The 11,561-nt window shown below is 32.8% G+C and overlaps 3 protein-coding genes across 5 annotated transcripts in view; 2 read left to right on the top strand and 1 right to left on the bottom strand.

Moving 5' to 3' along the window:
* LOC115233748 (myotrophin-like) overlaps window positions 1-1,913 on the top strand; it is a 2,116-nt gene extending 203 nt beyond the window's left edge. The window contains exons 2-4 of the mRNA XM_029804307.1: window positions 1-100; window positions 645-755; window positions 954-1,913. Of these exons, the coding sequence (XP_029660167.1) occupies window positions 32-100; window positions 645-755; window positions 954-1,130 (357 nt within the window). The 5' untranslated portion in view covers window positions 1-31 and the 3' untranslated portion in view covers window positions 1,131-1,913. The remainder of the gene's footprint in view (window positions 101-644; window positions 756-953) is intronic.
* Window positions 1,582-7,864, bottom strand: LOC115233743 (histone-lysine N-methyltransferase eggless). The gene is made up of 15 exons (XM_029804298.1): window positions 7,723-7,864; window positions 7,574-7,640; window positions 7,165-7,423; window positions 6,916-7,045; window positions 6,654-6,794; window positions 6,182-6,546; window positions 5,845-6,074; window positions 5,300-5,705; window positions 4,947-5,177; window positions 4,517-4,861; window positions 4,189-4,356; window positions 3,806-4,114; window positions 3,445-3,731; window positions 2,944-3,268; window positions 1,582-2,743 (listed from the first exon to the last, which is right to left on the bottom strand). The coding sequence occupies exons 3-15, from the start codon at window positions 7,387-7,389 to the stop codon at window positions 2,537-2,539; spliced, it is 3,369 nt and encodes a 1,122-aa protein (XP_029660158.1). The 5' UTR covers window positions 7,390-7,423; window positions 7,574-7,640; window positions 7,723-7,864; the 3' UTR covers window positions 1,582-2,536.
* A 271-nt stretch (window positions 7,865-8,135) lies between these two features.
* On the top strand, window positions 8,136-10,080 carry LOC115233745 (ribosome biogenesis protein BRX1 homolog). Of its 3 annotated transcripts, none has more exons than XM_029804302.1 (4): window positions 8,136-8,276; window positions 8,564-8,823; window positions 8,904-9,259; window positions 9,359-10,080. In XM_029804302.1, exons 2-4 carry the CDS (start codon window positions 8,619-8,621, stop codon window positions 10,046-10,048), a joined length of 1,251 nt encoding a protein of 416 aa, XP_029660162.1. In that variant the 5' UTR covers window positions 8,136-8,276; window positions 8,564-8,618; the 3' UTR covers window positions 10,049-10,080. The 3 variants fall into 3 exon arrangements, with proteins under 3 accessions (XP_029660162.1, XP_029660160.1, XP_029660161.1); XM_029804300.1 differs by having other exon boundaries at window positions 8,138-8,276; window positions 8,547-8,823; XM_029804301.1 differs by having other exon boundaries at window positions 8,148-8,276; window positions 8,495-8,823.
* The last annotated feature ends 1,481 nt before the right edge of the window (window positions 10,081-11,561 follow it).

Below are 11,561 nucleotides of genomic sequence, written 5' to 3'. Positions count from 1 at the left end.
TGTAGACCCGCAAGAGACGACTACAGCGAGAATGAGCGAACTCGTCTGGGGAATAAAGAACGGCGATCTCGAGCAAGTGCGAGATATCGTCGAAAACAAGGCAAATATGACATCGTATATAAAATTAAATTTCGAAAAATTTCACGCATCCTGTAGTTATATTTTGGTAGATCATTAACTGAACGCAAAAGAGGCCGTCGAACAATTGAAAAATAATTTCATACCTTGATCCTGGAAGTATATAGGAGCAGACGTTAGCAATTATAACACATTGGCACATCCCCTCAGTTATCTATCACCAACAAGTCTTCATCTTTCTTCTCTTTTGCATATCTTAAACGTCCACATATCACTTCTCAGAAACTTAATCCTAAATGAGACAGCAATCTAAAAATTGTAATAAATCTTACTGCAGCAGCACATTTTAGAATTGTAATAAATCTTACTACAGCAGCACATTTTAGAATTGTTATATATATCATATTTAGAAGGAAGTTACAAGATGAATTAACAATTTATCTTATAGCAGACTTTAAAATATCATCTGAATAAAATATTTTTTATTATAGCATCTAACTGTATATGTTAATTTAGGTGTAATTAAAAAGAAATGCTTAGTCACCTGTTATTATTATTGTTCTTAGGATATTGATGTAAATCAAATGATTGATGGAAGAACGCCATTACATTATGCAGCAGATTATGGTCAAAGCGAAGTTGTCAGATATTTGTTGGAGAAGGGAGCAAATGCCAATGTAAGTTACATTCAATAAATTAACACCTAAAAATAAAAAAAACAATTAAAACCACTAAATCACCAACAACTAATATTATAGTTAAATAATTGTATATCATGATATAATTGTGATTCTTTTTTTATTCATTATCTGTAAAAATTAAAAATATATACTGCCAAATACAGCAAAATTATATCGTAATCCCATCTTTTATAGGCTACAGATAAGCATGGAATCACAACATTATTGGCGGCAATTTGGGAGGGACATACAAACTGTGTAAAACTGTTGCTGGAGAAAGGCGCTAAACCGGACGGTTTAACGCCGGACGGTACAAGTTATCTGGATGCGGCCGAGAAAGACGAGATTAAACAGCTTTTGAAACTCCACTAGCATAAAGCTAAACAAAACGCGGAATAATAATTTTGTTATTTTAATACGTTAATGTTCCTCCTTATAGAGAGAGAGACTATTCCACCGCAGCTTTGTTTTGATTTTTTGCCTATGATGACTAGGATATCGTATTTAAGCACTCTAAATTAAATGAACATAGGTACGTGAATACTGTTTTATAATAATAATAATAATAATATAATATACTGCATGTCGACAGAGTATACAATGAAGAAATTATATTCTTCTCGTGATAATTAATTCTTCATGGTTCTAAATACATTTATATAAGTTACAGGTTTAGAATAATAAGATATTATTTCGCGCACATAATTGCGATCAGTTAAGAAAATTAGTTTAAATCTTCACAATCACACACATACTCACATACACACACACGTGCATATACACATACCAATATAAAATATAATGTATTTTGATATATTCTATAAGATGATACATATTGTTTGTTATTAATTTATAGAAAATTTTCCTGAAAACCTTTTTATACATTTTTATGTCAATTGTTTATAATATTTTATTCTCCATTTTAAGCCTGATATTTTCGTGATTAGGTCGGTGGAATTCCTTATACTCTGAAACAAAGTGCTAAACTGTCCTTTGAGATACTTGTGCGTTGAGTTGAGTTTTGAACGAGATATGTATAAATTGCGATAAAAAAGAAGTAATACATTTGCAATGCTAACAAGTGTGTAACGTATCTAATGGATGCTAAGGATGTACAATAATCAAAAGTAATAAGCAAATACATCATTGTTATATGAACACGTTGATCTCGTTTCTCATATCCAATTACATAAGCCACTCTGAACTTCATATTCCAAATAAAAAGATGGCAAGAATATACTTTTTTTTATATTACTAAATCATATTTAATTATTTGATCAATGAAATATTAATTAACACAATATGACTCATAGAAATAATTCATAGAAAATCAAATTCCGGGATGTGAAGTGGATATAGAGGTAAATATGGACGTAGATTGGTCATGAATGTAGATATAAATGTGAATATATAATGTGGAAAATCAAGCAGATATATATTGCAGATTTTTATACAAATGAGATAAAGAGTCTATTTTTTATAGTTGAGCTGAACTGGCTGCACTAGTTCAGAATTTATCATCTTCCAACAGAGATAAAAAAAGATAAACTCTGAACTAGAGCAGCCAGTTCAGTTCAGCTCAACTATAAAGAACAGATCCAAAATTTTTTAAATGATATATCTTATTACTTATTATACATTTTTACATTGTAAATTTTTCTTAGTAAAGATAAATAATGGCAGTATAATATGATACTCGTATTATATTATATAAAATCAATTGACGACTTTGTTAAAAGAGACAAATCATATTTCTACAAAGAACCATAATGCAAAATTTATAGAAGACGTCCTCGACAATTTGCTGCACCACATTTACAAATGATTACTTTACCCGGTATACTTCCTACATCGTAACTGTAATTCCATGTTAATTCTTGTCCAGCTTTTATGTATTGTAAAGCGAAAAATGCCACCCACGGGAAACGCACATCGTGCGTATCGACAAAAACGTTTTGTACAAACACGTTTGGATCGCAGGAGTGCTGAAGAAATGTTTAGATATAAGAATAACTTACATTTTTTAGTACATTAAAAATTCGTATAGCATAAATGCAAAAACGTTAAATCGTGATTAAATACTAAGATAGATATTGAAATACTTCTTCAAAGTTTTGAAAAATGTTAAAGTTTAAAAAAGATTTTTGTTTTAAATATAATACGACAGAAAATTTTTTTTACTCACATTCAAATAACGACCGATATTTCCAGTCGTTTTAGCATCCATGATATAAACGGCTTCATCTTCGCCGAAATAATCTCTTACGGATTTGAATGCTGATTTCTCTATTTGTTTTGGCTCCATACTCGGTTCGAATCTACTTGGTTCCCTTCTTACATCGTTTCTGCTCTCATCATCATCACTTATGTTGATTGTATCCTGAATTTCATTGGTAGATGATTTTGCCGTATTTTCCGAACCTTTCGTAATGCTTCCATCCTCGCTATTCTCTTCGGATACATCTGGTTGATTGTCCGTTTCTTCTCTTTTCCTTTTTCTTAGGCGTTTCCTGACGTAACAAAACTCTTGCATTTTTTTCCATTTCCAGCAAATATTACACAGAATAGAAAAATATAATATAATCGTCAAAAATTAAGATTCTTATTTTACGTAATAGCAATATTTAAGGAAATGCAGAAATGATCAATTATGATAAGCTCATAGAATTAGACATGTAATAAACACCTGATAGAGGAAGATTCCGCAGTTGTTTCCAACAAATCTTTATTGTCAGCCACGTAGTTATCGATATTGAAATCTTCATCCGAGTCATTCGTATTTCCCTTCGTATTATCTTCCTCATCGCTCACGTCGATAGCTTTTTTCTTATCATCCTTTTCCGCTGCTGATCGCGGCATTTCTGGTTCGAGAACATCACTCTCGTAACCGTCCTTGAAACCTTCTACCACCTCTACATAATCTAATTCTGCGAGATACTCATCGCCGTAATTCTTGCCTCCCTCGTTTGCGCCCTATAAATTAATATGTATAAGGAAATAAATTGATAAGCAAATCTCGAATCGAGATTAATTCTAATTATTCATACCTGTTCAGTGAGTAGCCTCCCTGCATATATGCAGATAAAAGCGCCATGAGGGATGTCATTGAGGCATCTTATGCCCCAACCACGCGGTCCCGTTTTGAACACTTGTAGTCTTAAGCCAAGAGGATGCTGCACTACCCTGTTGAGACACGTTTTCACCGAACACTTGCATCTCGAATTACATTCGTAAATTCCCGTGGTTACCGGTTCGGGCAAACGTTTATAAATGTAACCAACGTCAGTATTTGGCACTTTTCCTCCCAGAGTTGCTCCTTGTATGGTTAATTGCCAGCATTGACATTTTGTTTTATCCTATCGTTACGAATTATAAATAGAATAAAGTAACATAAATTTGCATTATATCTCAGTAATTTATAGTTTCATACTTGACAATCGTCCTCGCAATCGCAGCTGCATAAAAATGAAGGATCCAAATTTAAATTAACGCCTTCCGTTGGCTCTCGATCTGTGGTGTATCTTATAGTATCTGGTTGAGTGTGATCCAACTCGTTCACGCATGGTATCGGTACATTTTCCACGCCATAACTGAGATCCTTTTAAATATAAAATTACAGTGTTATTCATATTTTTATATCATTTTAATATAATTAATATACTAGTATATTCTAATATACATTTCTGAAATATTCATAGTTTTTCATATCTCTATGAATATTTTAAATAAATTTTTACATTTTAATGCAAGAGACTTACTTTGATGTTGATGAAGCACTTCTCCACGACAAAATCCGCGAAGGCGCGCACCCAGTAATCAAAATCGAACAGATCAACCGAAAATGTACTCTCAGTAATGCGAAGATAACGATGCAATTCCTCCATATTTCGCAGCCTGATACCACACGGGGATTGGTATATTATAACTTTTTTGCCCTTAGAATATTTACAAAGTTGACGATGCCAGCCACATAACAGAGGAACAGAGAGCGGAGAAAGTCCTTTGAGATCGTCGTGTGAAACTTTGATGTTTTTGATACATTTTGATCCACACTTGTGAGAAACATATTTCTTTGGTTCATATTTCCTTTGTGTATGGTAAAACTAGACAAAACATAGCATATGAATATACATAGCATGTGTCCCACAAATGAAAGAAATTAGATTATATTAATTATTATTTACTTACAACGATACTATGCGACGGTTTCGTTTCTATCATAGAATTATATGTTGTACTATCTAGATTATTTTGCCTTTTAGCAGTACTTTTTTTAGCTACAGCACGTGATTGTTGTGGTACAGTGGACGATGTACTGGATGCTATACTTGTAGCAATTGTTGCTTTTTCTGCTTGTGCATTTTGTGACACATCTTCTTCCACATTAGATGTGTATTCAACATAAGGCAAATTACTTTTCTGCAAAAATTATATGATTTGTAAATAGATGATATCTATGAGCTTTTTAATTTAATATTTTGAATATCGCGCGTTGATGCTTTTTGTATATTTTGACAGTGAGGACAATTTTACTTATTTACATTAGAAACGGCGGGAATACGATGTCGAGCGTGGGCGTTGCCAGATTGTTGAAGTTGTTGTCTGGCATTGGCTTTCAGAATCTCGAGATATAAAGGATATAATCTAGTTGATCCACGGTAAATCCATTCGGTTCTCCTATCAGCATCAAAATGCATTTGCACTAAACTCGCGTCGACCTGTACGACTCTTGCGAGCCACCACTTGCCCTTCCACTCAGTTTTGACCATCTGACCTGTTTGCAGTTTCACCATTGGCCTTTCGGGATATGATTCCAGGTACTTTTTCACAAAATCTCGCGATTCGCTGGGAACATCTTCCCAAATTCGCGGTGAGATCTCCCAAACCAGGAAAATATCTTTATGGGTGACATACTGAGCATAACCGTCGTCGAAAAACACTAAATATCTGCAATAATAAAAAATTAACGTAATATATTATATAATTTAATATTACAATTTATGGCAAAACTTGCAAAATTTATAGAACTATCCTTATTTATTCTTTGTAGATAAATTTGTTAAAGAAACCTTTGAACAATATTCACCTATATTTATTTGTAGATTTTGGCGGTTCGGCAATTATTCCACTATAATAATTACTAGAAGTAATATCGTAAAATAAAGCCACAACTCGTGTTCCAACTGGAATCATAACTTGACACAGTTCAGCTAACGCTACTTGCTTACCAAAAATGGTCTTGACTGCTGCATTGTATTTCTTTTGCAATAGTTTTACACGATAAGTCCATGGATTTGACGAAATTATAAATTGGATCTGTAAAAATAGTCCTGTATTATAATCTTTAATTTCTTGTTTGTCTAGTAGAGATGTGAAAATGAAAGAAAAAAATATATTTTTTATAAAATGAAGATTGTACAAACCTTTGCTTTAATCCATGGCATAACTGGATTTTTCATAATATAAACTATGCTGTCTATTTTTGGAGGTGATTTTACAAGTAGACCAGTTGGTGGTAATTTAGGGATTACTGCTTTTTTGATGTTTGATGGCTCAATTGCTAAAACTTCCAGCTGATTATCTTGTGGTAATGTGGCAGGTGGAATGCGTACTTGCGTCACTTTTTTCGTTGCCACAAGAGGATGGACATTTTCCGTAACCCCGTCGTTTATTTGAAGTTCTTCAAGCATTTTTATTTGTGGCCTAAAGTCCTCATATAACTCGTTACGCAATTTATCCATGGTACGCATTACTCCTCGTATTTCAGTATGAAGAGATTCATTTGTTGCTGTCAATGCATAATATGATATAAAATAAATCTTATCTAAATAATTTCTTGTTCAGATAAAAGAAGAGATATATAAAAGTTTATATTTTTCACATGCAATATCTTACCACGTATATCTTGCCATTTTTTTTGCATGTAGTTATACGCAGTTTTAGTCTGCTGCTCTATATTATACTTCTTGAAAATATGTAATAATGTATCGTCTAATCTATCTTTAATATCTAAAAGTACATCTTCTGGTATGTATTCTGCAAAAAGAGAAAAACAGAAAAGTTTTAATTTTTGTTTTGTTAGTTTGGTTAATTGTGAAGTCAGATTCTATTTGATTCTTTTGTGATTTTGAGATGAAATATTAAAAATTCAATATACCATCATCATCCAATTCCTTTTTCTTGCCATCATCAGAATCATCGCTATCAGAAATTTCTACTTCCATTGTATGATCCGGAAAGTGACAATCTAATAGTGATTTATTCTCTATAAGAGCTTTTACCAGTTGCTATAAATGTAATTATAATAAAAATAATAATATATTAACATCTCTCTCTCTCTCTGACATATTTTTTAATATATTATATTACTCAATTTCTTTCAAAAATAATATTTTTATAAAATTACCCTCTGATGTTGCATTGCAGCATCAAAACATTCTTTACAAATTACACGTTTTTTCTTTTTTTTGATTGAGACTCCATAAAAAGCACAGGCAAAAGAAGGTGCTATTATCATATTTAATCCAGAACGACATTTAAAATTGATGCAATTACTATTGCAAACTTTAGATGTTTCTGTATTCTCATCTTCATCTGACATCAATTCAATGACTTCCATGTCCTGTGCCATTTTTCTGATAATTGTTTTCCAATTAATATAATTCCTGAAAACAAAGTATTATTCAGCTTACCAATTCTAAAAAAAAAATATTTTCTAGATATAAAGTATATTTTTTTTACATGTCCTATTTATAAAATATATTCATGTAAATGGCAAAAAAATGCTTGTGTAAACAAGTGTAATTCTCTCTTACCTATAACTTAAAAAACTTTATCTTCTTTATAAATTATTTATGTAAAGATTAGTTGCATATTTGAGATCTACGAATAAAAAAAGAATAATTAATAAAGGAAAGTATAAACTTTTTAGGTAAAAACGTGAAAAACAAATTACTGTAATAACCTCTAAAATGTGCCGCAAATTCCGCAAACTGACAGCAATAGATACGTAAGGTCAGGTTAGTTTAATTTCGGGCGGTATTTCATTTATTGTATGAATATAATAATATTCTTATGAAGGATTCACATTACATTTGATATCCAATAGAAGAATATATTTTCTAGGAACAGAAGTAATAGTTAGAATCTATATTTTCTATTGGATATCAGAGTGTCGTATGTTAAACATTAGTCGTATGTTAAACATTTGTCGCGTTGCTTGAAATTCCCAAAAAGTTCTGCATTGAAAACGAGATAAATATATATTTGGATGTTGAAGAGAGTGAAAGCGAAGATACTGAGTGCAAAAAGTTCAAGTAACGCGAACAAACCTTTTGGTGGCAATTTGAATTTTGAATCTGCGTGAATTCTGTGATTATCTTCAAGAACCACGTTGGACCACGTTGTTTGATCGAAGTACATAAAATGACGAAGGTATTGAAGAGAAAGCAACAGGAAGAAGTGGAAAAAGAAAATGAACCGAAAAAGATAATGTCAGATGAACCTGCTGCTAAAAAGGTAAAGGAATAACTTAGATTTATATTGTTACTTTTTTTACCTAATCTTTAAATTATATTATAAAGTACATTCTAAATAAAAATGTTATATTTTAGAAAATGTATCAAGCTTTTTTTAAGAAACATTCAACAAAAATCCACTGATTCAATAATTAGGAAAATCGATTAATTTTCACAATCAACACTTTATTTTCTGTAATCTCTATGGTTATGTTGCAGTTCATCTATCAATCAAAAATCAAAATTTAAAAAAATATAATTTTTCTTATAGATAAAATGGATCAACAGACAACGAGTATTGGTCTTTGCTACTTGAGGTATCAATCATAGGCATCGACATCTTATGGAAGATTTGAAAAAGCTAATGCCACATCATCGTCCAGAATGCAAGATGGAACGCACTAAAAACTTACAAGTAGTGAATGAAATGTGCGAGATGAAGAATTATAACAAGGCTATTTTGTTTGAAGGACGAAAAAAGCTCGATCTTTATGTATGGTTTGCTAATGTGTCCACTGGTCCAAGTGCAAAATTTCTCATAGAAAATAGTATGTATTATTCCTATAATCAGACTGAGAAATTATGTATAAGAAATTAACTGTACACACCTGATTCATTTTATCTGCAGTTTACACAATGGGAGAACTGAAGATGACAGGAAACTGTTTAAAGGGATCACAGCCATTATTATCCTTTGATGAAAAATTCACCACACATGCACATTACAGTCTTTTGAAAGAGCTATTAACGCAGATTTTTGGTGTGCCAAATCATCATCCTACAAGTCAGCCATTCTTTGATCATGTGTACACGTTCAGCATTCTGGACAACAGGATATGGTTCAGAAATTTCCAAATTTTGACCGAAGATGGTGGATTAGCTGAAATTGGACCAAGGTTTGTCCTGAACCCAGTCAAGATATTTGCTGGAAGTTTCGGTAATGATACTTTATGGGATAATCCACATTATATTTCTCCTGCCAAGGTAATAAAACATTCTTGTATTTGATGAATGTAAAGTTGCATAATTTATTTTATTACATATGCAAAAAAATCATGCCTTTTATCTGTTTACAAATTTTAGTATCGGCAATCATTGACGAAGAAAGCTGCCAATAAATACTTAAACAGAGTGGAACAGAAAATGGCACAAAAGGCAAACAAGCCTGATGAATCTTATGCACTTAATCCTACAGATGAGATATTTAAGGGTGATGTATTGGAGAAAGCAAAGGAAATAGAAGAAAAACTTGAGACATTTGATAAAAGTGAAAATATGGAAAAGATTATGAAAAAAGATAAAGGAAAGAGCAAGGAACGAGCGCGGCAGTGGAGATACGTCGAGCGGCGCCGTACGTATATTTCGCCCGCTGCACCGGGATACGTACACGCACCTTCAGCAGCAGCGTATATACCCGCACCGCTGGTAGCACCAGGGTATATGCCCGTACCGCTGGTAGCACCAGGATACATGCCCGCACCGCCGGTAGCACCAGGATATGTGCCCGCACCGCCGGCAGCACCAGGATACGTGCCCGCACCGCCGGCATCAGCCTACATGCTCGCACCGCCGACAGCACCAGGATACGTGCCTGCTTCGGCGGCAGCACCAGGATACGTGCCCGTTCCGGCGGCAGCACCAGGATACGTGCCCGCTCCGCCAGCAGCACGAGGATATGTGCCCGCTCCGCCGGCAGCACCAGGATACATGCCCGCTCCGGCGGCAGCACCAGGATACGTGCCCGCTCAACCAGGATTTCTACGTTATTTCTAAATTTTGTACAAATCTTGTACAAGGCACTCTTATAAGAATGTAAGAGGGTAATCGTCATCGCTATAATTGACTCGAAAAAGGAGTTAAAAATGTTGAATTACATGCGATTATATTTTCTACATATTTCTTTTACTTTTTATATATAACTATATAAAAGTTAAAAGAAATATATAAAAATATAATCGCATGTAATTCAACATTTTTTACCCTATTTTTCGAGTCAATCATAGCGATGACGATTACCCTCTTACATTCTTTTTACAAGAGTGCCTTGTACAAGATTTTAGAAAGCGCATAAAATAAATAAAAAAAATAAATCTCTAAAAAAAAGATTGATGTGAACGCGTAGACATTTTATAATAAAAATGTATGCATTTATAATAAAAAATAAATTTATATTAAGAAATAAATCTCTCTCTGATACATGCTCATATAAATAACAAATATCAAATTTATAAATATCTCTCTCTCTATCTCTCTGTCTCTCTCTGTCTCTCTCTCTCTCTCTCTGTCTCTCTCTCTCTCTGTCTCTGTCTTTGACTTTCTGATACATGCTCACATTATAAATAATAAATATCAAGTTTACAAATATCTCTCTCTGTCTCTCTCTCTCTCTCTCTCTTTGTCTCTCTCTCTCTCTCTTTCTGTCTGTCTCTCTCGAAATGTTCGTTCAAAATAAGCGAGTGATTTTCGAGAGAGAGATTGTGCGTGCGTGTGTGTGTGTGCATGCGTGCGTGAGAAAGAGAAAGAAGACACGCATCAGTAATATGTGTGTGTGATGTATACATGTATATTACCCTATACATGTATATAACTCTGCATGAAAGAGACGAAGATAATATGATTGTCTGTCCTTGTCAACTACACCGATTACAGCTCTCTCTATCGCGATATCACGCAACTAATTTTTTGCTCTGTTTTATTCCTCAGCCTCATCTCGCACACACACATATAAATGAAATATTTCTATATCGAAATCTTTTTTATTAGACTTCTAAACTCATTTCTGCAAGTTCACTGATACTCCTTCATGCAATCTTTAGGGCGAAGTACTCTTATTTCGAACGTACAAATTGTAAAACTTTTATATTAAGTAAGTATTGTGAGCTGTCATGAGAAGCTAATAAAAAAACTTGAATTTTCTAATTTTTTGTCATTTTACATTAAATTCGGATCACTTCGCACTAGATTATTATATTCACTTTAATCCTGGAAAAGCTTTTTTTATTCTATTAAACCAATAAAAAGTTCTCGATATATAAAAATTTTTGTCAGAACTCGATATAGCAAAATGATAAACAGATTTTTCCATTTTATTATTTTATTCATATAATATATAATTTTATGAAGAACAATTAAAAACAATCTCATAGTGTATCATCCACATATAATGCTATCAAGTAAATATAACAAAATCATTTTCATTGATTGCGTTGTGCATATTTGTGTTGTGCTCTTAAAAAATTCTAAAAATTAAACATATAATTAAGTAATACAATATATATATATATAA

This window comes from Formica exsecta, unplaced genomic scaffold (assembly GCF_003651465.1).
Source record: "Formica exsecta isolate Colony F162 unplaced genomic scaffold, ASM365146v1 scaffold188, whole genome shotgun sequence".
Classification (NCBI taxonomy): Eukaryota; Metazoa; Arthropoda; class Insecta; order Hymenoptera; family Formicidae; genus Formica; species Formica exsecta.
This window is presented reverse-complemented; position numbering and strand designations above follow the sequence as displayed.

Coding starts and splice junctions, on each gene's coding strand:
- LOC115233743 (XM_029804298.1), bottom strand. CDS start 7,389: ATGGCACAGGACATGGAAGTCATTGAATTGATGTCAGATGAAGATGAG. Junction 4,862..4,946: donor AACCGTCGCATAGTATCGTT/GTAAGTAAATAA, acceptor TGTTTTGTCTAG/TTTTACCATACACAAAGGAA. Junction 4,115..4,188: donor ATTGCGAGGACGATTGTCAA/GTATGAAACTAT, acceptor TCGTAACGATAG/GATAAAACAAAATGTCAATG.
- LOC115233745 (XM_029804302.1), top strand. CDS start 8,619: ATGGAAGATTTGAAAAAGCTAATGCCACATCATCGTCCAGAATGCAAG. Junction 8,824..8,903: donor AAAATTTCTCATAGAAAATA/GTATGTATTATT, acceptor TTTTATCTGCAG/TTTACACAATGGGAGAACTG. Junction 9,260..9,358: donor ATTATATTTCTCCTGCCAAG/GTAATAAAACAT, acceptor TACAAATTTTAG/TATCGGCAATCATTGACGAA.